Here is a 27,471-nt window from a genome sequence, read left to right on the forward strand (position 1 = left end):
AAATTTAATAGATTGTTTTTATTTAACTAAACATAAAATTTACAAAACTAGAATTCCGTCGAACAACTGAAGTTACTGAATTATGAGCGAAAGTAGAAGCCATAGAGATTAGCATGCCTATGGAAGTGTTACAAACTACCATAGTAAGATGCAGCCTATAATGTTAGGCCATTGTACACTGTATGCGATTGCTGTACATTGTTCAAAAGAGAGGATTACTACGGCACCACGCTTCAATCTCTTGGCTTCGATCGAGCACTCCAAAATTGATATGATAAGATTGTGCTGGAATCAACAAATGAATACAGCAGTCAGTCACGGCAAGAATTTATTCCCAAATATCATCACCTGTACTGTCTTTATCAAGTATTTACTATTGCTATTGCAGATAAAAACGAGTCTGATAAGCAAACATAAGAGCCAAACTCTACGAGGAAATATGATTTGCACGCAAAACATTGTAAACGAAATGAGTTTTTGCAACTAATCTCAGTCGTAACATTGAATTGCAAATGAAACAAAATACTACAGAATAATTCTAAGCAAATTACAATGTGATGAATATCGAGTAATGAGGACTCTTTTTTTCCTGATTGATGACAACAAATATAGTAAATTAATCAAAAACTACTTTATGCTTAAATTTGCATGGCAATTCAGATCACAAACACGCAGCACAGCACATAAATTTACAGTAATAAAATAACATGCTCCTCGTGGAAACTTGATGTGACCTAAGACCTCTAAAATTAAACTGACAAGACTTGCAAAATAATAGGATGTGCATGGCTCCTAATAACTAGGCGGATCCTGGAGATTAGGCAAATTTTCAGTTTCATCCAGTTATTGAGTTTCAGTTCAGAATTAATATTATATGCAATAAGGTATGTGTCAGAATTGAGGTAGCATTAATTGGCTTGCTTAACTGGAGACAAATAATCATTCTATATAAATAAATCTTATGTTATGGACTCACCAAAGTACAAAGTTATTTTGTGTCCACCGCCATTGGAGTAATTCGCCTCTTTGATGGTTTACTTGAGATGGGTATATTTACTGAACTTGGTAAGTCCTTTTTTACTTCAGTCTTTTCTACTTCTGTTTTTCTGCTATCTGGTGTGATGGAACCATTAGCTTTACATGTTTCGGTCATTTTTTCATCTAATATCTCAATAACAGGGCTTCTATTATCCTGAACTATGTCATTCTTGTGTTCTACAACATATAGAAAAGTAATTAGTAAAAAAGTAAAATGATGGACAAATAATAGCAACACAAGTGAACAAATTAAAAAAAATGCAAACCTTCCAAGGAGATGGGCACTCCGAGTTCATTGAGTTCAAATTCTACTAAAGTACAGTATCCATCTTGAGAAGACACGGCCAAATGTTGGGCATCAGATGACCTTCAAGCAACAAATAAAACAAGACATTTCAAAAACGAAAACATTACGAAATGACAGAACTAGCATCCAGAAAAACAGAAATTGAAATATGGGAATCCATATTTTTCTGACTACTTTGGAGGAACCAAACCATCAGATTGAGGTAAGAATATAATTGCCATATATAGAACAAAATTCTAAATAGTGAAATGATAGGTATCTCTAAATTCAAGAGTTCTGTTTCTTATGTGCTTAGTGTGAGCATATGTTATCTTAAGTAACACAAAATAAAGTTATTTTTAGTAGAAATTCATTTTCTGGAAGGCTACCAGGCACAAACATACCATGCAATGTCAGTTATGGCTGCATAGTGAAGGCCAGCAAAGATTGCTATTGGTGGAGCACTTTCTGTGTCATAGATATACAATGAATTTATAGTTGCCACTGCAAAAATTAGGCGATAAGGAAGCTTGAAGAACCCAGCTGCACAAGCAAAAATACTGGTTATGTTTACTAGCTACAGCCACACTCATTTTTCAACTATCATGCACTCCTCAAAACTTCAAAAAACCCACCTGAATGTGATCCCAAGTGGCTGAAAACCAAAGGACAGAAACGAACGGCTACGACAGGTTTATTGGCACCAGGAAGCATTAAAGCAGGCCTGCACATTATAATTATACAAGATCTGAGTGCAAGATAGAAATTAATTTTCTGATTTTTAATTTATAACTGAAATATATCTACATATGAACAGATACAAACTATCTAAAATATTTCCGAGAAACATAATAGATGACTATGAATTCAAAGTCATTGAGCTTGATTTCCTAATTAGAAGGTACTAAGACTGCAGAGATTGACATCGGATATCAATAGAACAAAATATGAAGTTGAATTGAAGTGCATGTCTTGCCTTGTAAGATCCTTTCTAGAGAAGACATAGGTCGCATTCACTGTGTCTGATGCAGATGAAATTTTGTAAGAACCTGCAATGGAGAAGTTGTTTAATGAACAGATGTACCATTAAAAGACAAATAATGACAGCAATTTTACTGCATTGATGAAAAATTTGAAGAATATCAAATAGAAAATTCATTTCCATAAACTAAAAAACTGCAGGAAGTGTGAACTCCGCATCAGGTAACAGTAAGATGATTTGTTTGCATGTTTAATAATTTAAAAGACTAAGTCATAAGATCAATATCACGCCGCACTTAGTTATCCTGATAGAAGCGGTACAATATGAAGCACATGGGAAGGGATATCTACATCTGTGAATCTGCAACATATGGTTAATGTTTCAGGTATCTTCGTGCAGCATATTGCACATCCTTGAATCCCAGCTCGCAAACAACAATGACCATTATAATAAAAGACAAGCCAAGTTTCTCTTGAAATTTGTTAATATTGGGAATGTAGTTTAACCTGTTGGCCCAGATACAAGGCAATGGGATAACCATTTTCAAGTTATCAAACATGCCAGCACTCAAGCAGATAATAAAACAGAAAAAATAATAAAGCTGGAATTTGCTGTTAAAGTAAAGCACACATTTTTTTAGTAAAGGTATGAAGATGTAGAATAAGAGATATCAATAAAGCTTGATATCAATATTTAATTAAATTCAATAAATGCATAGATCTGCACCTGCTGGCACAACTAAAAACGACCCATCAGGTGACCAGGCTAATCTTCGAAAGAAAGAAGGCAACGTTTCATCGTGAAATAGATGGGTTTTGGTAGACTGCATCAAGAGAACATGCATCATGGTTATTACATGTAATTAATCTTGTTAAATTCTGCAGAAAATAGAGATAATCATAGGATTCTCTGACCTTAGTATCATCTAGTGTCTGCTGCTCTGCCTTTGAGATGACATGCTGACAAACAAAATTCAACTTATCAACACCTTTTCCTTTTGTCTGAGACTTATGGGCATATACTCGGCAAGTCCTATCTGAACTAAGAGAAGCAACAAACTTGGCCAATGGATCCCAAGCCACACCTTGCACATAATGCAAATGGCCATCTAATATCTGATGGACAGAACCTGAAATTAAGATAAAAAGGGAAATCAAACAAAATCAAACAATCAAAACATCTTAACTCATATGCCTTGTGGTAGTGGTTTTTCTTTTAATTCTTACCTTTATTAACATCCCATATAATGCAAGAATTATCAACTGATCCAGAGATCAGAAACGCAGAATCAGAAGACCACTGCAGGTCGAGAACATCTTTGCGATGAAATCTGATGCACAGAACCAAAGATCAAGATGGGTTACAATAGTTATAGATGGCAGTTAGGTGAAAAATCTTCAAGTTTTGCCTCATGTGAAATGAATTACAGAATAGAACTAGGTCCAAGATCAAGACAACCTGGATATATTTTTTACTAATTTGACTGACGACCATAAGATAAGGAACTCTTCCTAAACTGTCGCCTTCAAATGTTGAATTAAATTTGAGTGACAAAATTATATCCTTTAAAGATAAGCTTCAGCTTAAAATTGAGCATGAAAAAATAATGCATCATAATCATAACTTTTTATAACTAAATCCAACAAATGAGAGTACTAGTAGCGCTAGAAGAGTGCAACAAAGCATCTTAAAAATGCATTCCGAGGGCGTCACTTACGACAAAAGTTTGAGAACTTTCCACGTTTGACCAGTTTCTGTGGTGTGTAACTTCCATATAATTAACTCACCTCCTGCACAAAGTTAAACTTTAGATAATTGTCTTGCTATGTTTCTAATTTAAATTACTCAAAATATTGTAAGGTCACTTTTTATGACAAAAGAAAAATATCTGCAGCGTAAAGTCATACCATCGGCACCTGATGCAAGATGTTCTCCTGCATGATATGAAGACTAATCAAATGAAGCAACAAGAAAATGCAGCAACATGATTTAGATAGTGCAGTTAATAATTATCTTGACAGGAGATGTCAGATAAACCATTTAAGTAGGCATCAAACTGAAACTATAAAAAAAACTGAAAGCATTCGTACGAAGAAGATTAAAAATGTTGCCAATAAATAGACAAAGCCCTATTCTCTCAAGGATTACATTAACAAGTAACAAATGCAAACAGTAAAACAAATGCTATCAATTGTAACATATCAAGTAGGATTTTTCTCTAATGCTTTTCCAAGACTCTAAAGAACATAGAGGTGAGCAAATTTATGGTTGATCATCTATATAGTATAGAATTTTGAGTGTGGGTACAATTAATTTTAATTAATTTGGTATATTCGAGTTTGGTTAATCAAGCTCAATCCAAATCGACCAATTGCTTGCTCACCCCTAAAAGGACCCTTGTACAGTTGTACACTGTAATAGCCAACAGCTCAGTCCTGACCACTCATTTTATTAGAAAGGGCGTAGCCGGGGGTTTAAACCCACAATCATAGCGCCCGGATGGCCGAGGCTTAGACTGCTAAACCAAACCCGTACGGGCAGCCTTCAGTTATTATTTTAAATAAAACATGAAAGGCTTTAATTATGTCTGAATTACACAAAAACATCATAACAAATAAACCTAACAACTTCATAGCCCAAAATACACATGTTATACCCATCAATTTCGAATCGTAGCACAATTAATTTGATAATTAAGTTAGGGTTTTGTTTACCAGTAGGAGAAAAGCGAACGGCGTTAACAGCAGAACTATGATAAGAAAGGCTGTTTTGAAAAGAAGCTTCTGGGATTTTCTTCTGGGCATCTGCTACTGAATTGATTAGCCATATCTGAAAATTCCCAATCAAAACCAACACATTTAACAACAAATCTGAACTGAGCGAAATGAATTCATAAGTGTATTACATAAATTTTTTACAGGGAAGAGTACCTTGATGTCGAAATCGGCGCCGCCGGTGGCGAGGAGACCGGAGATTGGGTGGAAGTCTAGGGTTAGAACAGGTTTCGTTCCGTGCCAGTTGATCTGCACAGTTCCTCCCTTCATTTTCTCGCTTTTTGGAATAATGAGGAGTGACTCTGTCTGATGAGCAAAAATTAGGAGTTGAATTGGCGGGTACTTGCTTTTCCTTTGGCGGGAAGATGTACAACAACTAAATACTAATTGATCCTTAAACTTTAAGACAATTACCAAATCCGCCCCTCCACTTTTCTCACTTTGTATATATGCATCATGATTAGTCTTACTATGTTGATAAAATTTGTGTAGTTTTATAATTATGTTAGGCTTAATACATTGTTTAGCTCCTACACTTTACTACTTTATTTTTTGTGACTCATAAATTGTGTTTGTCTTTCATTAAACCTCTTAACTTTCGGTTTTGTTCTATTTAACCTCACAATTTGAATTTTTTGCCTATTTGGTCCCTTTTTGTCTAGCGTGGCAAAACACGTGTATTCAAACGCTTTAAAGAGTGTAAAGGATAAATTTAATCCACAAACTATACTATTTTATTCTATTTAACCTCTGAATTATTATTCTTTTACCTATTGCACATTTAAACTTTTAATTTTTATCCATTTAACCTCCTTGAAAATATAATTATTTAATTTTCAACCATAATATGTCTAGAATAACTGCTCAGAAGCATGTAAAATTAATTTATGTACGATGACATATAATTTTAAAAAATATATTTATTTTAAATTTTAATAATAGCTTAATAAATATTTGACGATGATAGAAATTAGAAAGAAAGTGGTAGAAATATTTTTATACGATGACATGATATCAGTTCTTGTACATGTAAATATATTTTTTTCATTTCAACAATGATAAAAGGAGTTTGTCTCCTTTTTAACGATATTTATAAAATTCATAAATTTACTGTACTTGATGATATTAAATGCAGGATTAATTATTTAAAAAAATTATAAATTTTAGTGTGTTTCGCAAATATAACACGAACTTCTAATTTTAGAAATTTTAAGATATCAACTTTCAATTTTTTGCAATTTCAAACTTTTCAAATTAATTCTGAATCTTTCAATCTTGTGTTAAAATTCCAAATCACGCTAAATTCATGATTTTTAAATCAATTAAGCCTTAAATGAATTTTTAAATTATATATAAAATACATTGCTCTTTATTTTAAATATAAAAAATGTATTTATATTTTTTTCAAATGAATACATTGTGTGAAATGTTAAATGGATAAAAAAATAGTAGTTTAAGGGATGTTATAGATCAAAATAATATAGCTTAGGGGTCAAGTAGAACAAAATTCAATTTATTTTTGTCCACGCCAGCGTGCGTGTCATGGACGCACGGTTTGAGGGATTAAATAGAATAAAATTGAAAGTTCTGAGGTTTAATAGAAAACAAAAAACATTTATACATTACAAAGAATAAAGTGGTAAGTTTAGGAGTTAAAAAATGTATTAAGCTATTATGTTATCAGTATTTAATAAGCATAGTTCAATTATATGTTCTAAAATTCCAAATACAACCTTAAAGGATAGTGAATAAAAGTTGTTTAAAAAATTTAAAATATTTTTTTAAAAAAAATAGAGCGTTTAGGAGTTTACGAAATTCACAAAGAGAATTTTAAAATGTTTAGGTTAAAATTAAAATCTATGTACATTTGAGATTGTATAAGCCACTAAACTTGAATACAAGTTACAAATTGGTGTTTAAACCTTAACACCTAACTAATGGAGATGGAGCTTTCACAAACTTAAATCCTAAACTTACAAAGTGATTTTATACCAATACAAATTAATATACAACAAATGTTTTTGATTTCAAATAGCTGAGAGTTTTAAATGTTATCAAGTTGTAAATGTTTCTAACTTGAAACATACAAATGAATAACTATTTATGTTCACACTAAGACCTTTGCAACAATATTATCCATATTGGAACCATATATCAATATAGACATAATATATATTATAAACATATTTTTTCAAACACGTAGAAAAGTGATAAAGGATTAAAGCGTTTAATGATAATTTTTAGAGACACCCGCCCGACTAAAAAGTTAGCAATTCGCATGTTAGAATTCAAACGGGTTAGATCAGTGCGCAATGGTAAACTTGAAGGATTGAAGCTCAATTTGCTGCAACTAGCCCATAAAAAATTCAAAAAGGTTGAGATAGAAATCTTGAGAAAATTACACAATAATTAAGATAAAATATTTTCCCACTCACCAACTCTTCTCAATCTTTTCTCTTATATCAATTTACTTTTGCACAAAAGATCACTTTACCCTCAACTTGACACAAAGTATTAAAAACGTCCAAAACTGAAAAACCGAATCACTCATGCCTTGAACTTGTCAAAACCGGATCAAAAAAATTCATATGTTGACGTGACATCTGTTAGTGATATGCACTAGGTCAATCATGTTTGACCATGTTTTGACTTTATCATTTTATTATTTATTGATTGGCAGTTTTTATCATTTTATATTAATGATTAAAATACTTGAATGGTTAATTCTTTCTAAGATCATCGAGTATGTGACTTGATAGTAGAACCCTTAGGTTTAATAAAAGAATTATATACCATCTATCCCTAGTCTTAATAGAACATTGAGACTAGTATGATGTTGACTGATGATTATGTTTTACTAATCATGTATATGAGATATTAAGTCAAATCATAGGTGCTATTTGAGAAATAAGGCACTGGATGACCCACTGTGAGAATACTACATAGATCACTGTCATAAGTAATTCTCATTACAGTTCTATTAGTATAATCCTTTGACCTTGAAATCATCATGGATTTCTACATAGCTATTTCATATTTTGATACAGTCTTACATTATCTTTAACAGGATAATGGAATAGATTGTCATTGGATATGAAAGTAACTATGTGAGAAATGTGAGTGACTGAGAAGGAATTTGTCCCTCATTTATTTGAGTAAGATATCTATGGGCCCCTTGAAGAAGATAGACTGAAGTAAATGCATGGCCATGCTAATTGATAAGAAGTTATCATTTTCAGTCTACTTAGAGTCAAGAAACTAATGATTGAATGTTATAAGGATGACATAACTATGCCTTATATTCAATCTGGATATCGAGAGACAAAGGGATTAAAATATTATTGTAAATGGTTAAATCGGATTATCGATATTCATATAACTTGGGTAGTCATAATGTCTTGCTAGAGGCCACTTATGACTTGTGGGCTGAAATAGGGATTTCGAGCCTACTGCCAACGTTATATGAACCTACAAGGTCACACACTAAGAACAGGCCCAAAACAGTTATGGGTTGTACAAGCCCAATGTGATTAAGTGACTATATATATATATATATATATATATATATATAATTCGTAATATATATATATTAATAAATATATATATTAATTCGAAATTTAAGGATAAGTGTTTTTCTTAATTTATTATTTTTTGGAAGATAATAAATATAGTAATTAATATATATGGATAATTATCAAAAAGGAGTTTTTGATAAACATAAACTTGTAGAATTGCAATGAGATTGAAATTCGAATTTGTCTCAAACCCTAGTGTTATTTATCACTATAAATACTCATTAAGCAGTTGGTTTGAGGATTACAAAAATTCATTATTCACTAAATCACTAAAATTCGAAATTGCTTGTGAAGCAATAGTGCTAGCACACAAGCACTAGTTTTGGCTAAGGTCTGTTCGTGTGGATACTCGTAGAGGACGCGTTCTTTTGGAGGCGTTTCTGATCCGAGGCCAGGTATCACCAAAGTGAACCACCTCCTTCCTTCCTACATTGCTGTTGAATTCGACATACAAGTAAGTAATTGTTCTGTTTAATTCGAATTACATGGATCTTGGTTTGGGTTTTTAGATAAATTTTTGAAATTCCGCTGCGTTATGAACCAATAAAACCCAACAGTGGTATCAGAGCTGCTTGTAATTTGATTAATTAGATTCTGAGTATATATGTGATATATGCTTATTGTATGTTCTGTTTTGAAAAAGGGGTTGTTTTTCGAAATTGTTTTTGAAGGAATTATAATTCGTTGTAATTATAAATAAAACGTTTATGTGATTAATTGTATGAAAAATAGTATGAAGAATTAATTTGATTAATTGTTTAATGTGATTAAAACTTCGAATATACTGTTCTAAATTAATATTACGTTTTAATTTGATTAAAGGTTTCGTAGTATTAATGTTCATACGAATTGATAAGAAAAGGGGAAACAGAATAATAAAACTGTTTTTGAATAAGGATTAGTAAACTGTTTATGAAACTGTTTTAATTCCATTAGGAAACTGTTTTTGAATAGGATTAGTAAACTGTTTGTGAAACTGGTTTTAATTCTATTAGTAATTCTGTTTTGAATAGGATTAGTAAACTGTTTGTGAAACTGGTTTTAATTCTATTAGTAATTCTGTTTTGAATAGGATTAGTAAACTGTTTGTGAAACTGTTTTGATTCTATTAGTAATTCTGTTTTGAATAGGATTAGTAAACTGTTTGTGAAACTGTTTTGATTCTATTGATAAAACTGTGCTTAATTATGTTATGAACATAATTTATAAAACTGTATTTAATTCTGCTATGAGCCGAATTAATGAAACTGTTGTTATTTAAGTGTTAAATAAATTGTTTCTGAACAGTTTTTAAGATGCAGTAATTAGGGTTTTGGGGTTATTTTAATCTGTTTTGAACATATTAAAATAAACCGTAATCAGTTAAGATTATTGATTTCGGATAAAGAAATTTTAATTCTGTTAAGAGTAACATGTGAGACCCCGCCAAGGGGCCGCGCCCCTTGGACCCCGCTGATACACCCCATTAAGGACCGTTATCCTTTTAAGCCGGCGTGTTTTTGTCATGTATTTTAATTTAATACTTTAATGATAAATTTTAAATATGATTTAAATTATCATGAATAACATATTTATATGATTGTTGTTAAATATGATTTAAAATAGTGAAATAATATGTTTTTAATGTTTATCTTATTGGTTATATGCTTTGCATGATTATTTTATATGTGATAAGATAGGATAACTAAATAGGATAAATAACAAACCCTTATTTAATGTTAAGTCTTCAATATACCTCCCATTGTAATGACACTTATCAAAACTTAGATTGCTATGTATAGGCTATGCCAAAGCATGATGTATAAAGTCATCTAAGTAAGATAAGTTGGATAAAAGTGATATCCATATGTTTGATTTGGTTAGACTTAACTAGGTTATCAAAATAGTTTTGAACCTAGGGTATAAGATAGAATATCAAGACTACATGTGATGTTAATATTCTATGTTCAAGAATTGCATGAGATGTAATTGGTAAAGTGTTACCTACCTAAATAAACCACACTTAAAGTGATAAGCCAAAGCTTACTTGAAGTAGGGTGAAATATGGATCTTGTCCCACTATTATTTTTCAATTGTTGAAATTAACATTAAGGGTTTTTATATGAATTATGGATATATGTTGTGGGAATTTTATTGTGCCTTTTATTAAATGCTACTTGTATATTTATTGTTGTAGAGATGGCTACAAACACTACACCTACTTCATCAGTGCGATCAATCCTTGAGAAGGATAAGCTCAATGGCACTAACTTTCTGGACTGGTGCAGAAAACTAAGAATTGTTCTTAGGCAAGAAAGAAAGGAATATATCCTTGATCAACCCCTCCCTGAGGAACCAGCTCCTGCTGCTACTAGAGCTCAAAGGGATGCTTATACGAAGCATCTCAATGACTCTACTGATGTCACTTGCATTATGCTTGGATGCATGGAGAATGAACTCCAAAAGCAAATGATGGAATTGGATGCGAACACCATGATTACTGATCTCATGGAAATGTTCCAAGAGAGAGCAAGAATTGAAAGGTTCAATACCATCAAGGATTTGCTTTCTTGCAAGTTGACTACTAGCGGCTCAGTTAGTCCTCATGTTTTGAAGATGAAGGGTCATCTTGAACATTTGGACAGGCTCGGTCTCCCAATTGCCCAAGAGTTGGCTACAGACATTATTCTCCAATCTTTGCCTGAGGCTTATGATGGTTTCATCATGAACTTCAATATGCATAATATGGAGAAGACCACCACAGAGTTGCATGGGATGCTTCAAACTGCTGAAAAGAACATCAAGAATGAGATTAAGGATGTTCTTATGGTCAACAAGGGAAAGGGTATGAAAAGGTCTGGTAAGGGCAAGGGAAAGGCTTTCAAGAAGTCTAAGCCCAAGTCCAAGCCCAAGACCAAGGATGAACCCAAAGCAAAACCGCCAAAGGAAGGAACTTGCTTTTTCTGCAAGGAACCTGGACATTGGAAAAGGAATTGCAAGAAATATCTGGATGATCTGAAGAAGAACAAGGGTAGTGAGACTACCACTTCAGGTATTCATGTTATAGAAATTAATCTTTCTACTTCTGATTCATGGGTATTAGATACTGGATCTGGATCTCACATTTGTACTAATGTGCAGGGTCTCAAAAGGAGTAGAAGTTTGACAAAAGGCGAAGTGGACCTACGAGTTGGCAATGGAGCAAGAGTTGCTGCTTTAGCTGTAGGGACTTATGAGTTATCTTTGCCTAGTGGACTTATTTTATCTTTGAACAATTGTTATTATGTACCTACCATGTGTAGGAATATTATTTCTGTTTCTTGTTTGGACAAGGATGGTTTTGAATTTATTATTAGGAATAATAAATGCAGTATTTCGCATAATAACATTCTTTATGGATATGCTCCACGCAGTAGTGGTCTTTATATTTTAAATGTTGACGACACTAATGAAAAATCAGTCTATAACATCAATGCTAAGAAGTTTAAGTCAAATGATTTAAACTCTACTTATCTCTGGCATTGTCGTTTAGGCCATATAAATGAGAAACGCATATCAAAACTTCAAAGAGATGGACTTTTGAATTCATTTGATTATGAATCATTTGAAACATGTGAATCTTGTCTAATGGGCAAAATGACAAAAACACCTTTTATTGGACAAGGTGAAAGAGCTAAAAACTTATTGGGCCTTATACATACAGATGTATGTGGTCCATTAAGTACAAATGCTAGAGGTGGATTTCAGTACTTCATTACTTTTACTGATGATCTCAGTAGATATGGTTATGTTTATCTGATGAAACATAAATCTGAATCTTTTGAAAAGTTCAAAATATTTAAGAATGAAGTACAAAATCAACTTGGTAAAAATATTAAAACACTAAGATCTGATCGAGGTGGTGAATATTTAAGCCAAGAATTTGTAGATCATCTAAGAGATTGTGGGATCGTTTCTCAATTGACTCCACCTGGAACACCACAATGGAATGGTGTGTCTGAACGGAGAAATCGAACTCTATTGAATATGGTTCGATCAATGATGAGTCAAACTGATCTTCCAATCTCATTTTGGGGTTATGCTTTAGAAACCGCTGCATTCATTTTGAATAGAGTTCCATCAAAGGCAGTTGAAAAGACACCATATGAAATATGGACTGGAAAAACTCCTAGTTTGTCTTTTCTTAAGATTTGGGGATGTCAAGCTTATGTGAAGCGACTAATTTCAGATAAATTAGCACCCAAATCTGACAAATGCCTTTTTGTAGGATATCCTAAAGAAACTAAAGGATATTACTTCTATAATGCTTATGAGAACAAAGTGTTTGTTGCTCGAAATGGTATCTTTTTGGAAAAAGAATTTATTTCCAAAGGAACCAGTGGGAGTACAGTACAACTTGAAGAAATTCAAGAACCACAAAATAGCATTGTACCAAGTATGGAACCTCAAAAGAATCAACAAGCAATTGCTGAACCAGTACAAGTACCACAAGGCCAAAGGAGGTCTGATAGGACACGTCATAATCCTATGAGATATGGATTTCTCATTACTGAGAACAATGATGTGATGATTGTGGATCAAGAAGAACCCACATCCTATCAAGAGGCCATAAATAGTCCTGACTCTGAAAAATGGCTCGAAGCCATGAGATCTGAAATGCAATCCATGTATGATAATCAAGTTTGGACCTTGATTGACCCAATGGATGGTGTAAAAACCAATGGGTGCAAATGGGTCTTCAAAATGAAGACTGACATGGATGGCAATGTGCATACCTATAAAGCAAGACTAGTTGCAAAAGGTTTCAGACAAATACATGGTATAGACTATGATGAAACCTTTTCACCAGTTGCTATGCTCAAATCCATTCGAATTCTCCTTGCCATAGCTGCATATTATGACTATGAGATATGGCAAATGGATGTCAAAACAGCGTTTCTTAATGGAAACTTACTTGAGGATGTGTACATGACACAACCTGAGGGTTTTGCCAGTCCAGAGAATTCTGGAAAGGTTTGCAAGCTTCAAAAATCCATTTATGGATTAAAGCAAGCTTCTCGGAGTTGGAATCTTCGTTTTGATGAAGCAATCAAAGAGTTTGGATTCATCAAGAATGAAGATGAACCTTGTGTATACAAGAAGGTTAGTGGGAGCGCGATTGTTTTCTTAGTGCTTTATGTTGATGACATACTACTCATTGGAAACGACATTCCCATACTGCAAAATGTTAAATCATGGTTAGGGAAGTGTTTTTCAATGAAAGACTTGGGCGATGCTGCTTATATATTAGGCATCAAGATCTATAGAGATAGATCTAGAAGACTCATTGGCCTAAGTCAAAGCACTTATGTTGATAAGGTATTAAACAGGTTTAGTATGCAAGACTCCAAGAGAGGATTCTTGCCAATGTCACATGGCATCAGTCTCAGCAAGACTCAGTGTCCTAAGACACAGGATGAGCAAGACCGCATGAGTAAGATTCCATATGCTTCTGCTATTGGATCTATCATGTATGCAATGTTGTGCACTCGACCTGATGTCTCGTATGCTTTGAGTACAACGAGCAGATACCAGTCAAATCCAGGTGAAAGTCACTGGGCAGCAGTTAAGAACATCCTTAAGTACTTGAGAAGAACCAAGGATGCATTCTTGCTATATGGTGGTCAGGAAGATGAGCTGATTGTAAAGGGTTACACAGACGCTAGCTTCCAAACTGACATTGATGATTATAAATCACAGTCAGGATATGTGTTTTGTTTGAATGGAGGTGCTTTCAGCTGGAAGAGCTCGAAGCAGGACACCGTTGCTGATTCTACAACAGAAGCTGAGTATATAGCTGCTTCAGACGCAGCTAAGGAGGCTGTTTGGATCAAAAAGTTCATAACTGGATTAGGAGTTGTTCCTAGTATATCCGATCCAGTGAACTTGTTATGTGATAACAATGGGGCCATAGCACAAGCAAAGGAGCCCAGATCACATCAGCGATCCAAACACATACTTAGACGTTATCATCTCATTCGAGAAATCATTGAGAGAGGAGACGTGAAGATATGCAGAGTTTCGACAAATGATAATGTTGCTGATCCGCTAACTAAGGCTCTTCCACAGCCTAAGCATGAGAGTCATACTAGGTCCATGGGAATTAGATTTAATGTAGATTGGGCCTAGTGCAAGTGGGAGATTGTTAGTGATATGCACTAGGTCAATCATGTTTGACCATGTTTTGACTTTATCATTTTATTATTTATTGATTGGCAGTTTTTATCATTTTATATTAATGATTAAAATACTTGAATGGTTAATTCTTTCTAAGGTCATCGAGTATGTGACTTGATAGTAGAACCCTTAGGTTTAATAAAAGAATTATATACCATCTATCCCTAGTCTTAATAGAACATTGAGACTAGTATGATGTTGACTGATGATTATGTTTTACTAATCATGTATATGAGATATTAAGTCAAATCATAGGTGCTATTTGAGAAATAAGGCACTGGATGACCCACTGTGAGAATACTACATAGATCACTGTCATAAGTAATTCTCATTACAGTTCTATTAGTATAATCCTTTGACCTTGAAATCATCATGGATTTCTACATAGCTATTTCATATTTTGATACAGTCTTACATTATCTTTAACAGGATAATGGAATAGATTGTCATTGGATATGAAAGTAACTATGTGAGAAATGTGAGTGACTGAGAAGGAATTTGTCCCTCATTTATTTGAGTAAGATATCTATGGGCCCCTTGAAGAAGATAGACTGAAGTAAATGCATGGCCATGCTAATTGATAAGAAGTTATCATTTTCAGTCTACTTAGAGTCAAGAAACTAATGATTGAATGTTATAAGGATGACATAACTATGCCTTATATTCAATCTGGATATCGAGAGACAAAGGGATTAAAATATTATTGTAAATGGTTAAATCGGATTATCGATATTTATATAACTTGGGTAGTCATAATGTCTTGCTAGAGGCCACTTATGACTTGTGGGCTGAAATAGGGATTTCGAGCCTACTGCCAACGTTATATGAACCTACAGGGTCACACACTAAGAACAGGCCCAAAACAGTTATGGGTTGTACAAGCCCAATGTGATTAAGTGATTAATTATATATATATATATATATATATATATATATATATATATATATATATATATATATATATATATAATTCGTAATATATATATATTAATAAATATATATATTAATTCGAAATTTAAGGATAAGTGTTTTTTTTAATTTATTATTTTTTGGAAGATAATAAATATAGTAATTAATATATATGGATAATTATCAAAAAGGAGTTTTTGATAAACATAAACTTGTAGAATTGCAATGAGATTGAAATTCGAATTTGTCTCAAACCCTAGTGTTATTTATCACTATAAATACTCATTAAGCAGTTGGTTTGAGGATTACAAAAATTCATTATTCACTAAATCACTAAAATTCGAAATTGCTTGTGAAGCAATAGTGCTAGCACACAAGCACTAGTTTTGGCTAAGGTCTGTTCGTGTGGATACTCGTAGAGGACGCGTTCTTTTGGAGGCGTTTCTGATCCGAGGCCAGGTATCACCAAAGTGAACCACCTCCTTCCTTCCTACATTGCTGTTGAATTCGACATACAAGTAAGTAATTGTTCTGTTTAATTCGAATTACATGGATCTTGGTTTGGGTTTTTAGATAAATTTTTGAAATTTCGCTGCGTTATGAACCAATAAAACCCAACAACATCTTAATTGAAGAGTGGAATTCTAATTAATTATATTTAAATACTAGTTAATCATAATTAAACCCTAATAAATCTAGGGGTTTTTTAAACTTTTCAAAAAAATTGAATTTTTTCAGCTCGGGCGAGGAGAATTGTCACGACCCAAATTATTGAGCCGCGACCGGCGCTAGGGAACGGGAGTGGTAGCTCCGGAACCCGTAGCAAGCCTAAAATCACAATTTATTTTTCGCAAATATAAAATAAACAAATAACAACAAACAACGGAAGCCAATACTCGTATATAACACATTACCAAATACACACTAACTGTTTCAAAACCTCGCGGGCTCTAGTTACCGTACCCTGTACGAACTGGCCTCGCGGTACTATACACATCAGTTAGTGTCTCAAACTATCACACCGGCATCTGGGGCCGTGGATCATATACAAACACGTAGCCTATCAAAAACATATAAACAAAGACAGCAGTCGATATGTACAATCAAAATAAAACTGCTGACTAGGCTACTATTCTGCTGACACCGGACCACTACTGCAGCATTAACAGAAGTCATAAACTAACATATACAGATGACTTCTGCACTCCAAAATTGGTCTCTAGCTAAGTCCACAAGCTAAGCACCTGAAAGACATCAAAGGTGAGGGGTCAGTATTTGGGAAAATACTGAGTGAGTTGACATTTACTAACAGTATTAATATAAAAACATAGCATCGCATCTCAAGAAAATATTAATGTAAAACATATAAACAGGTATTTGATCCGTACGAAACTAATATCCTAGTATGCGACACATCTCTCAAATAATCATATATTATTTAATCCGATCGTAAATATCAATTGCGAGTCCAACTCGCTGGTGGCCCAGCCACTAGATACGGGGACTTCCAGGCTACACCGTAGCCGAGTTCACTCTGCGTATCTAAATCATATACCCAATCGTAAATATCATATTCATCAACAACTCTCAGCTGTGTCAAGTCATTTCTCAATGCAAACATACTAGACTGACTCGATACTGGTGATCACACAGCCTATTGACACCCAATAGGTAGCTAGTTTCTTCGGATCGCATACTAGTTCTCATATATAAAAATTAATAAAGCATATAACATTTCAATCAATTATATATAATGCGATGCGTGTAAACAGTATATATATAAAATAGTTTTAATACACGAAAGTAAAAGTACAACTCACAGTGACCGCAAACCAAGAAATGATATGATCGATCTGATGGTATGCCCCCGCTAGTCCGCTTCTACTGACTCCACTACTCGCTGACACGTCTGGTACATTGTTTACGATTAGACGTGCACTTCATACTTTAATACGTATAATATTTTCATAATTTAAATATTGGTTTCATTCTTGGTATTACTCTCGTATTCAGAAACTCTTAGTCGTGTCCACGACGTATTAAATACTACTCCTTGTATCCGAGAGTTATATAATTTTCTTAATACTTTACATTATCGACACTTGCGTAAAACGTCGAGCTAAGTCTATTTTAGTCCCTCGGACAAAAAGTCCGTTTTAGTCCCTCATGGAATACGCGTCTGCACAAGGTGGTGTGCGTTCGTACACCATGGGTGTGCGTTCGCACACCGGTGTGCGTTCGCACACTGTGGGTGTGCGTTCGCACACCACTGGTGTGCGTTCGCACACCATCACAGGTGTGCGTTCGCATACCACGGGTGTGCGATCGCACACCACGTGCGATCTGCACGCAGTCCCCGGAAACATCGTTTCCGGGCTTCCCGTCGTGCTATCACTTGCCATATACGCCACACACTCCGTTTCCAACAAAACCCGTAGCTTTATTTCTCCAAAAAACGCTAAAATCAAGTTTAAATCAATAATTTCAATTCCTAAACTAAAACAGCCCATATAACTCAATTTCAGCACCAATTCTCGAAACCTTACCTTGAAATGAAGCTCAAGATCAGTAGAGGATTGAATTCCGAAGAGATTGCCGCGAAAATCACGTGAATCGGACGTCGAACGGAGAAACGGCGGCGAAACGACGGAATCGGATGAGTTTCTCTCGCTCTCTCTGGATACTTCTTCTCCTTTCTGATTCAAATTCTAAAACCTTATATGTTAAGGTTAAAAGCTCACTTTGATCCTTTCTTTCTTTCCTTGTTACCATTTATTTTTCAAACTTTTCTTTCATACGATTTAGTCCATAGCTAAATCGTTAAATTCTTTTATTACGAATTATACGTATTATTTATATCCGATAAATAATACCAAACTCGATATTAGTACTTTCCGTCAAATTCCAATATTTCTATTTTCGACACAAAGTGGCTAAATTACCACTTTGGTCCCTGTACTTCATTTTAGACTTTTCTTGACATTTTTCCTATTAATTCCAATTCTAACTTTAGAATTGAAATATAACCTTAATTTTCTCATAGCTAATTTCTCAAAACCGACCTACTTGAAACTTATTTATCGGAAAACTTTTCCAATATCGCCACTTCCGCGACTCAAAACTGGACACGTGGTCCAATTAGCTAATTAATTATTTTGGGGTATTACAAGAATGACCCTCCTCGCCGGAGAAGGGAGTTGTTGTTCCTCTTCTCAGAGGAGGAGCAGCAGCTCCTCGGAGCTTTACTGTCACGACTCAATTTCATAGATCGCGACCGGCGCTAGGGTATGGGTATTGTAATACCAAAACCCGTAGATAGCCTTACAAATAACATAAAAACTAATAAACCTACAAGAAAACCGCTGCTCTGGGCAACCGAGACTTCAACTTAATTCTAGCTGTTCATAATATCAACAATTGAATAATAAATGCTTGGCCAACACCGAGTCTTCAAACATGACATAAATAAAAAAATCAGAGTTAACAATATAATGTCAAAGCAACAATAAAAGCAGTCGGAGCAATCCGACAACAAACTAGAAAAATAAAGACTTATAGTTACTATTGCGGTCTAAGAATAAAATCAGTTTGACAACTTTATTAAAATAAAATAAAACCTCCGAGGAAAATAAAGAATCGGAGATCAGCTGACTCGCTCAAAATCATAAACTTGGAAAAATGGGGAAAACAACAAGATCAAATATACTGATGTTTGCACCGGCCCAGAAGGTTCATTGGAATGTCTAAAATGGTTCGGCCCACGACTGGAAAGAACGAACTGAGTGGGCTCACCTGGGATTTTGGCCCAATAGGAGCTGTATTTTATTTTAGCCTTTTTTTATTTATATTTCTTTTGTTCATTAGGAGATTGAATCTCATTAGAATTAGGATTCTTTATTAGGGTTTGTTCCCTATAAATAGCTAGTATTATTATGTAATACTTTTCATCAACACATCATTAATTAAAACCAAAGCTCAGGCTTTTTATCCCAATCTCCGGATTGAATTTTAGTTTAGAAGTAGAATTGATATTAATCTCGCTTGGATCTCAGGATTCCCAGATTAATACTGTTAGTTTAATCGAACGGCGGTAACGTCATTCACAATTTGGACAACGTCACTTGAATTCGGGTTACGTCACTTGAATTAAGGTTACATCATTCAAATCCTATTTACCTCATCTAGAATTACCTCGGTTAAAGCATCAGTACCTAAAGTTACCCATAAATAAATTCAAAGGTTTGAGCAAGGTGAAAATCTCGCGAACATCCTTTGGCGACTCCACTGAGGACAATTCATGGTCAGCACAAAAACCAGAGTTTTTTCAGACGAATACAGGGAAACTCGGTCTGAAAGCCGAGCAAAATTTCAGAGGAAATTCGAAGAAACGGAAAATTCCGATCCAGACGTCATAACAATCATGGCAAAAGGAGACAAACAGCCACAGACCAAAGGAGTTAAGAATACTACACTTGAGGTGATTTCTGCTAGTAACAAAGCCAAGGAGGACGATGACCTGGAGACGGAGTTTGATGAATTCTCCCGAGAGATACCACCTACTCGCCCGTCATTATCCATAACCGATTTTTCCATTATGGGTGATGAAATAGCTTAGGAAAATTGGCAGATGTTTGACGGAGCGATGCAGCAAATGTCCAATGCCTTCAAGGGGATGATGGCCGATCAGGCCGTGGTTCAGCAATCAATCGTGAAGAATTTAAGCAACTTGACGAGCTCGATGGACAATCTGGGAAAGCTCTTTTTGGGGCAACCAATGACCGATCAGAACTATCGTAGGGCCGATTATGCCTCAACGTCACAAAGGAATGGCGTTATCGGTAACTCGGCCGACGGAGGGAAATCGCCGGGTAAAGCCGGTTTGACTTATGGATCAGTACGGTTGTTAACACGCCCAGAGGGCGACGCGAATGCCAAGGGTGATCCATCCAGCTCAGGAACCGGGAGGCACCAAGGCAACGACCTGTTACCAGGACAACAATGCCCAAACCAGCGGCTGCCGCAAGATAACTTCTACGAAGTTGATATACGACCGATGCCCAGGTCGTCGTATATGAAACCATACCTCGATTGGATCGACAAGTTATACCCATTCCCGAGGGGGTACAAGGTGCCCGAGTTTAGCTTGTTCTCAGGTGAGGAAAACGGTCAGTCGACTGTGGAGCACGTTGCGCAATTTTTGGCACAATGCGGAGAGGCCGGAGCCCATGACTTTTGGAAGTTGCGTCTGTTCGCTAGTTCCCTTACTAAAATGGCATTCACATGGTATTCCCACTTATCGCCGAACTCGATAGCGCGTGGAAAGACTTGGAAATGAAGTTCCATGAGGAATTATACAGCGCACCACCCGATGTCACCTTGGCCGATTTAGCAAGAATCTCCCATTGCCGAGTGAGTCGGTAGAAAAATACATCGGCCATTTCTGGAACTTAAGGACGATGTGCATGACTCAAATCTCTAAGGGAGATTGTGTGCCAATGGTCGTGAAAGGAAGGAACTTCTCCATGAGGGAACACTTCGAAGGTCACCGCTTTAGAGACTTGTTTGAACTCACAAACAGGGTTACGAGCTATGAGCGATTACTCCAAGAGAAGGGACAAAGGCGAGGTTCCTCGAAGGGCACATACTATCGAGATCAGTTAGACGTCGCGGTGATTACAAATAGTGAAGATGACTCATCAGATGACGAAGTATGCATGGCCGAATTCTTCGGTAAAAAACCGGCAGAGTGTGCAGCTTTGAGAAAACCAGGATACGTGAAAAAGAATAAGGTATCGGTCATCCAGAAGGAGTACTCGTTTAATTTGACAAAGGCCGATGACATCTTCGATGCTCTATTGAAAGATGGGCAGATCTCTTTATCCGAGGCCATGTCATACCTTCAAGTGAGGAACTAGTCGGCAAAGATTATTGCAAGTTTCATAATTCTTGGAGACACAACACTAATAATTGCGTGGTGTTCCGAAATGTGGTCCAAAAGGCGATTACTGAAGGAAAGTTATTATTTCCTTCCAAAAAGGAGGCCCACGCTAAATACATAGCTATTAATGCGATTCGGCCTAATTTAGACCAGGTGCTGGGTATCGGGCAAGTACTGGAGAAGTGGAGCCCTAAGAAACCACGACAAAGAGTAGTTGTGAGTGACACGGCTAAGCAACATCAAAAAACCAAGCTGATGAATCCAAAGACGGTTGGCAAGCATTGTCAGCATTGCCAACGGCGCCCCCAGACCGAGTTTGTCCAAAAGGTCACCAGAACGAATCCAAAAACCTTTAAACTAAGGTCACCGACGAGGGAATGGCAGCAACACATTCCGTCTAGACAAAAGGGTACACCAGTTTTCAAAAGGTTGTTTAGGCCAACAGAGGAGACCCCTCGTATGACCAAAACATAGAAGAGGAGAATGCAAAGGCTACGTCAAGAGTCGAGACTTGTCGCATTAGAGCCCGAGACAGCAGTGGGAAGTCGATTGCCAGCCAGGGACCGACTGTCTACGGATACCCCAACTTTCGGTACAAAAAGGCCGATCCAGGATAGACTTGGGGGCAAACGCGGAGCATCCAAAAAGACCCCAAGAAAATCATAATCGGCCAAAGGCCGATTCCGTTGACTCACCGAAACGGAAACTCAGAAAAATTTGGGTAGAAAAGAAACGGGAAGCAGATAAAGTACTACCTTCGCCTACGGCAGAAAAGGTTGAAGAATTGCCAAAAAGAGATAGGCGCTCATATAAAGATATCGTCTTAACTCACGCGGATGGCCAGCTAAAAGCATGGGTTCCGGTAAAGAAAGACTTGGTTGTAGTACACCAAGATGGACAACTCAAGGCATGGGTTCCAAAGAGTGACAACCGAAGCGAGGTCCAAGTGGTTACGCTACCGGATTCTTTCAGGAATAAACCTGGGAAAAAGTCGATATTGGATGGGGACGTGATAATCCCGGACGAGAGCAATGCTGATGCGTTAGCAGTTGTTTCTTTAAGCAAACCCCCGGCAAGGATGACGAGGCATATCAGGCCATTATACATAAAAGCCGAGGTAAACAGCGTGGCCATCAGAAGGGCGTTGATAAATAATGGCGCAGGAGTCAACATCCTACCATCCCGAATGCTTAAAAAGCTTGGAGTAGAACGACACCAACTCAAGTCCAAGTATGTTTATATGACAGACTTTGCCGGAGGGGAAACTTCCGCCGAAGGGTACACCACCCTTAAAATAAAAGTTGGCCGAGTTGAAACGGAGGAAGGATTTTTTGTTGTCAACGCTAGGAGCAACTATAACGTATTACTTGGCCGCGATTGGATTCATTACAACATGTGCATCCCCTCCACCATGCATCAGATGTTAATATTATGGCGGGAAGCTGGGGAGGCCGAGATAGTCCAAGGCGATCCAGGCCCTTTCGGCGAAGACAACAATGTGCTAGAAGCAATGATGTACGATGAGTAGATGAAAAATATCCAGTCTTTAAGTCATCGCGATATGAGCACCGCCAGGATTCTCGTCAACGCGGATCGGCCAACAGTCATCACCCTTGGGGGCAGCGGCCGATCTACAATTTTACAACATTCTGGTGGATAGACAATATATGGAATTACGAAATAAAGTCCGGGAATTGACACTTAGTCACGGAATTATATTCGCAGAATGCATATACAAGGATCAGGATCAAGATCCTACTGGTACTTTAAAATTAGAAGACCTCAAGATCGCGACAGGGAAGTTGGAAGACGATCCAGCTCAAGTCCAAGATGAGCTTTTAGAGGTTAATTTAGGATCGGCAACATTTCCCAAGCCGATATACATTAGCGCAAACCTTGACGCTGCCTTCAGGGACGAACTGATAGCGCTTCTTCGAGAGTACAAGGATTGTTTCACGTGGTCATACGCGGAAATGTCGGGCCTGGATAAATCCATCGCCGAGCACAAGTTACCTTTAAAAAATGGGTTTCGCCCGTTTAGGCAACACCTCGACGAATGTCAAAGGAAGTCAAAGAGTTGATCAGGGAAGAGATTAATCGGCTTAAGGAAGCCCATTTTATATGGAAAGCTAAATACACATAATGGTTGTCCAACATAGTACCCGTAATGAAGAAGAACGACAAACTAAGAGTATGCGTAGACTTCAGAAACTTGAATCTAGCAACACCAAAAGACGAATACCCGATGCCGATAGCCGATATGCTGATCAATAGAGCAGCTGGGCACACTATACCTAGTTTCTTGGACGCACACTCCGGATATAATCAAGTGTCGATCCACGAATCTGATATCTCCAAAACCGCGTTTCGTTGTCCTGGGCCGATTGGTGCATATGAATGGATTGTGATGCCATTCGATGTGAAGAATGCTGGTACAACGTATCAAAGAACTATGAACAAGATGTTTGAAGGGCTAGACTGTTTAGAAGTATACATTGACGATGTAGTCATTAAATCAAGCACCAATGTGACACACCTTGCCGATTTGCGTAAAGGTTTTGAGCGTATCCGGGCCAATGGTCTAAAGATGAACCCATTGAAATGCGCTTTCGGGGTATCGACAGGGAATTTCTTGGGCTTTTTAGTTCACCAGCGGGGGGTAGAGGTAGATAAGAATAAAGCAAAAGCGATAGTCAATGCTGAACCACCAAAGACCAAGAAGCAACTACAACGATTAATCGGACAAATAAGCTTTTTGAGGCGATTCATCTCAAATACAGCCGGCCGATTGCGTAGTTGGAGCGTTTTGTTGAGAGGAAACGACACCGATCATTTTGTATGGACCACGGAGCAACAACTAGTGTTTGACGAGCCCAAGAGATACTTGGTAAAGCCACCGATTATGATGGCACCAAAACCGAATCAGCCATTCTTGTTGTATATATCGGCAGCTCACCAATCCTTGGGTTGTATGCTCGCTCAGGAGGATCAAGGAGTAGAAAGATCGGTCTACTACCTGAGCAGAGCCTTGACCGATACAGAAACACGATACTCAGATATCAAAAAATTGTGCTTGTGTTTATATTTCACGTGTTGCAAATTGAGATATTACATGCTGCCAGTCGTAGTCTATGTCCTTGCACAGACCGACGTGATAAAGTACATTCTATCCCGACCATATCTCAGAAATCGGATAGGGAAATGGGCAGTGGCGATGTTTGAATTTACTCTGGTTTACGTACCTCAGAAAGCTGTTAAAGGACAAGTCCTTGCCGATTTTCTTGTAGATCACCCAGGAATGGAAATAAAGGAAGAAATCGGCTGTATGGAACTAAATCCTTGGAAGTTATGGTTTGATGGTACTAGGACATATACAGGAGCTTGAGCATGAATTGTCAGCGTATCGCCCCTGGGGGCACGGTACACAATGTCTTGTTCATTAAGTTTCAAATGCACCAACAATCAAGCCGAATATGAAGCCCTCATCTTGGGGTTAGAAATCTTAATGGAACTGGGGGAAACAGCGATCCAAGTATGGGGAGACTCAATGTTGGTGATCAAACAACTGGGGAGTATAAGTGCGAGTCAGAGCTTCTAATCCGATATTGCAACAAGGCCAAACATCTCATCGGTGGATTTTCGGACACATGGTTGGAATACACGGAAAGAAGCGAAAATATAGAAGCAAATGATCTCGCACAGCACGGGAGTGGTTATAAACCATGCTATGAGTATGAGGCAATTCAGCGAGATACACCAAACCTTGTGACTAGAGGCGATGTCATCTTCGAAGTAATTCATTCTGTCTATCAGTTGGATCTTTCTACGGATTGGATAAAGGACATAATCAAATGGTTTAAATCGCCCGATATGACCAACAGAAGGTTACGAACCTTGGCCCTCAGCTATGTAGTCTTAGCTGATGAATTATACAAGAGAGGGAGTGATGGGTTACTGTTTAGATGCATCGGACCAAAATAATCCATGTTAGTGATGGCCGAGGTACATGAAGGGATCGTAGGAGCGCATCAAGCTGGACCACGGATGAGGTGGCTAATTCACAAATATGGTTTTTACTGGCCCAAAATGGAACAAGATTGCATCCGGTATTCTAGAGGGTGCGAAGCATGCCAAAAGTGTGGTCCCATACAACATGTCCCAGCAGAGACGTTGCATTCGATCATCAAACCTTGGCCATTTCGTGGATGGGCCGTGGATTTAATTGGAAAAATATACCCATCATCATCCAAGGGGCATGCGTTTGTGATTGTTGCCACTGACTACTACTCTAAGTGGGTTGAGGCTGCACCGCTGAAATCACCAAGTTAAGAATCGGTCATCAAGTTCTTTAAAGACTATATCATTTTGAGGCATGGTTTGCCAGAGACCATTACTACAGATCAAGGGACTATGTTTACTGGGAGCGATATTACTAGTTTTGCCAAAGACATGGGTTTCAAGTTGGTACATTCCACTCCGTATTATGCACAAGCAAACGGTCAGGCCGAGGCAACTAATAAGGCGATAAAGGGAATTATCCAAAAGATGATAGAAGACAATCCAAAGCAATGGCACAATTTGTTACCAGAGGCTGTATGGGAAAATTGCACGAGTCAGAAATCGGCCATAGGGACAACCCCTTTCAAGCTTGTGTACGGGTATGATGCAATGTTACCAATGGAACTGACCGTGGCTTCCACTAGGCGAAAGATGCAACATGTCTTGACAAGGGCCGATTATCATGATAAAATGGTGCTTGAGGCTTTAGACTTGGACGAGGACCGATTGTTGGCACTTGATCACCTAGAGACTCAAAAGAGAAGGGTAGAACGAGTTTACAGCAAACGTGTTAAAGAGAAGAAGTTTCAGGTAGACCAACTCGTTTGGAAAGTCATCTTACCCATTGGTGTGAAGAAAGAAGCATTAGGCAAATGGTCACCAAATTGGGAAGGACCTTATAAAATTATCCAAGTGCTAGGAAACGGTGCGTATGTACTTGCTGACATAGAAGGCAGAGTTCATAGCAGGGTGATTAATGCACAATATCTCAAGAAACATGTCCTAAGCTGTTGGGAAGGGGTTGACATACGCATTTTTGAAAAATAAATGGCAGTTGTAAACATCGGAACACAAGCTGATGTCCTCTTATGACGGCAGTTTGAAATGCTAACAGAATTCAGCCGATATTTTGTTATAAAACATAGTGCCGGTCCTCGGTCTTTTAAACTTAGGATTTTGTAATGTTGTGAAATATAATAAAACATCGGAATACCAGCCGATCACATTTTCAACAATTTTACTCATTTTTCAGTAATAATGAAAATTCAGCGATTCGGAAACATAGCCGATTCAATAATCGCCTAAAATGATTACCAGGCTAAAAGTTTCAAAATTAAACAAAGATAGTACTTAAAGCTACTGCATGAAAATTAACCGATGTTTGCAAGTTAAAATTGTTCAAGTATTACAAAATTTAGCCAAAGTGACTAAAAAGATCGCCCATGACAATTTGAATGTAGGATAAATTCTTCACAACTTCCGAATACCGCTTTTCGGTGTCTGGCAACGTTTTCTTCAGTTGATTGTGGCGGTTCTTCAGCTCTATGCCTTGGGCGATGCAGTCATCAATTTGTTTTTCCAGCGGGGCGATTATCTGCTCTTCTGCCTGAAGCTCGTCTTGGAGCACCGCGATCCTTGATTTGAGTTCATCCATTTTTGAAGTATGGGGGGCGAGCTCAGTCGAGGTTTTCTTGGCATTAGTTCTCAAAGAACCT

At 36.9% G+C, this 27,471-nt stretch overlaps 1 protein-coding gene across 1 annotated transcript; it reads right to left on the minus strand.

Moving 5' to 3' along the window:
• Positions 1 to 5,415, minus strand: LOC126654439 (chromatin assembly factor 1 subunit FAS2). Its single transcript, XM_050348294.2, has 13 exons — positions 5,237 to 5,415; positions 5,021 to 5,135; positions 4,214 to 4,240; positions 4,024 to 4,096; positions 3,533 to 3,636; positions 3,221 to 3,435; positions 3,033 to 3,129; positions 2,301 to 2,373; positions 1,960 to 2,048; positions 1,729 to 1,867; positions 1,305 to 1,405; positions 977 to 1,215; positions 1 to 285 (listed from the first exon to the last, which is right to left on the minus strand). The coding sequence occupies exons 1-12, from the start codon at positions 5,348 to 5,350 to the stop codon at positions 989 to 991; spliced, it is 1,374 nt and encodes a 457-aa protein (XP_050204251.1). The 5' UTR covers positions 5,351 to 5,415; the 3' UTR covers positions 1 to 285; positions 977 to 988.
• Between the last annotated feature and the right edge of the window lie 22,056 nt (positions 5,416 to 27,471).

This window comes from Mercurialis annua, linkage group LG7 (assembly GCF_937616625.2).
Source record: "Mercurialis annua linkage group LG7, ddMerAnnu1.2, whole genome shotgun sequence".
NCBI lineage: Eukaryota > Viridiplantae > Streptophyta > Magnoliopsida > Malpighiales > Euphorbiaceae > Mercurialis > Mercurialis annua.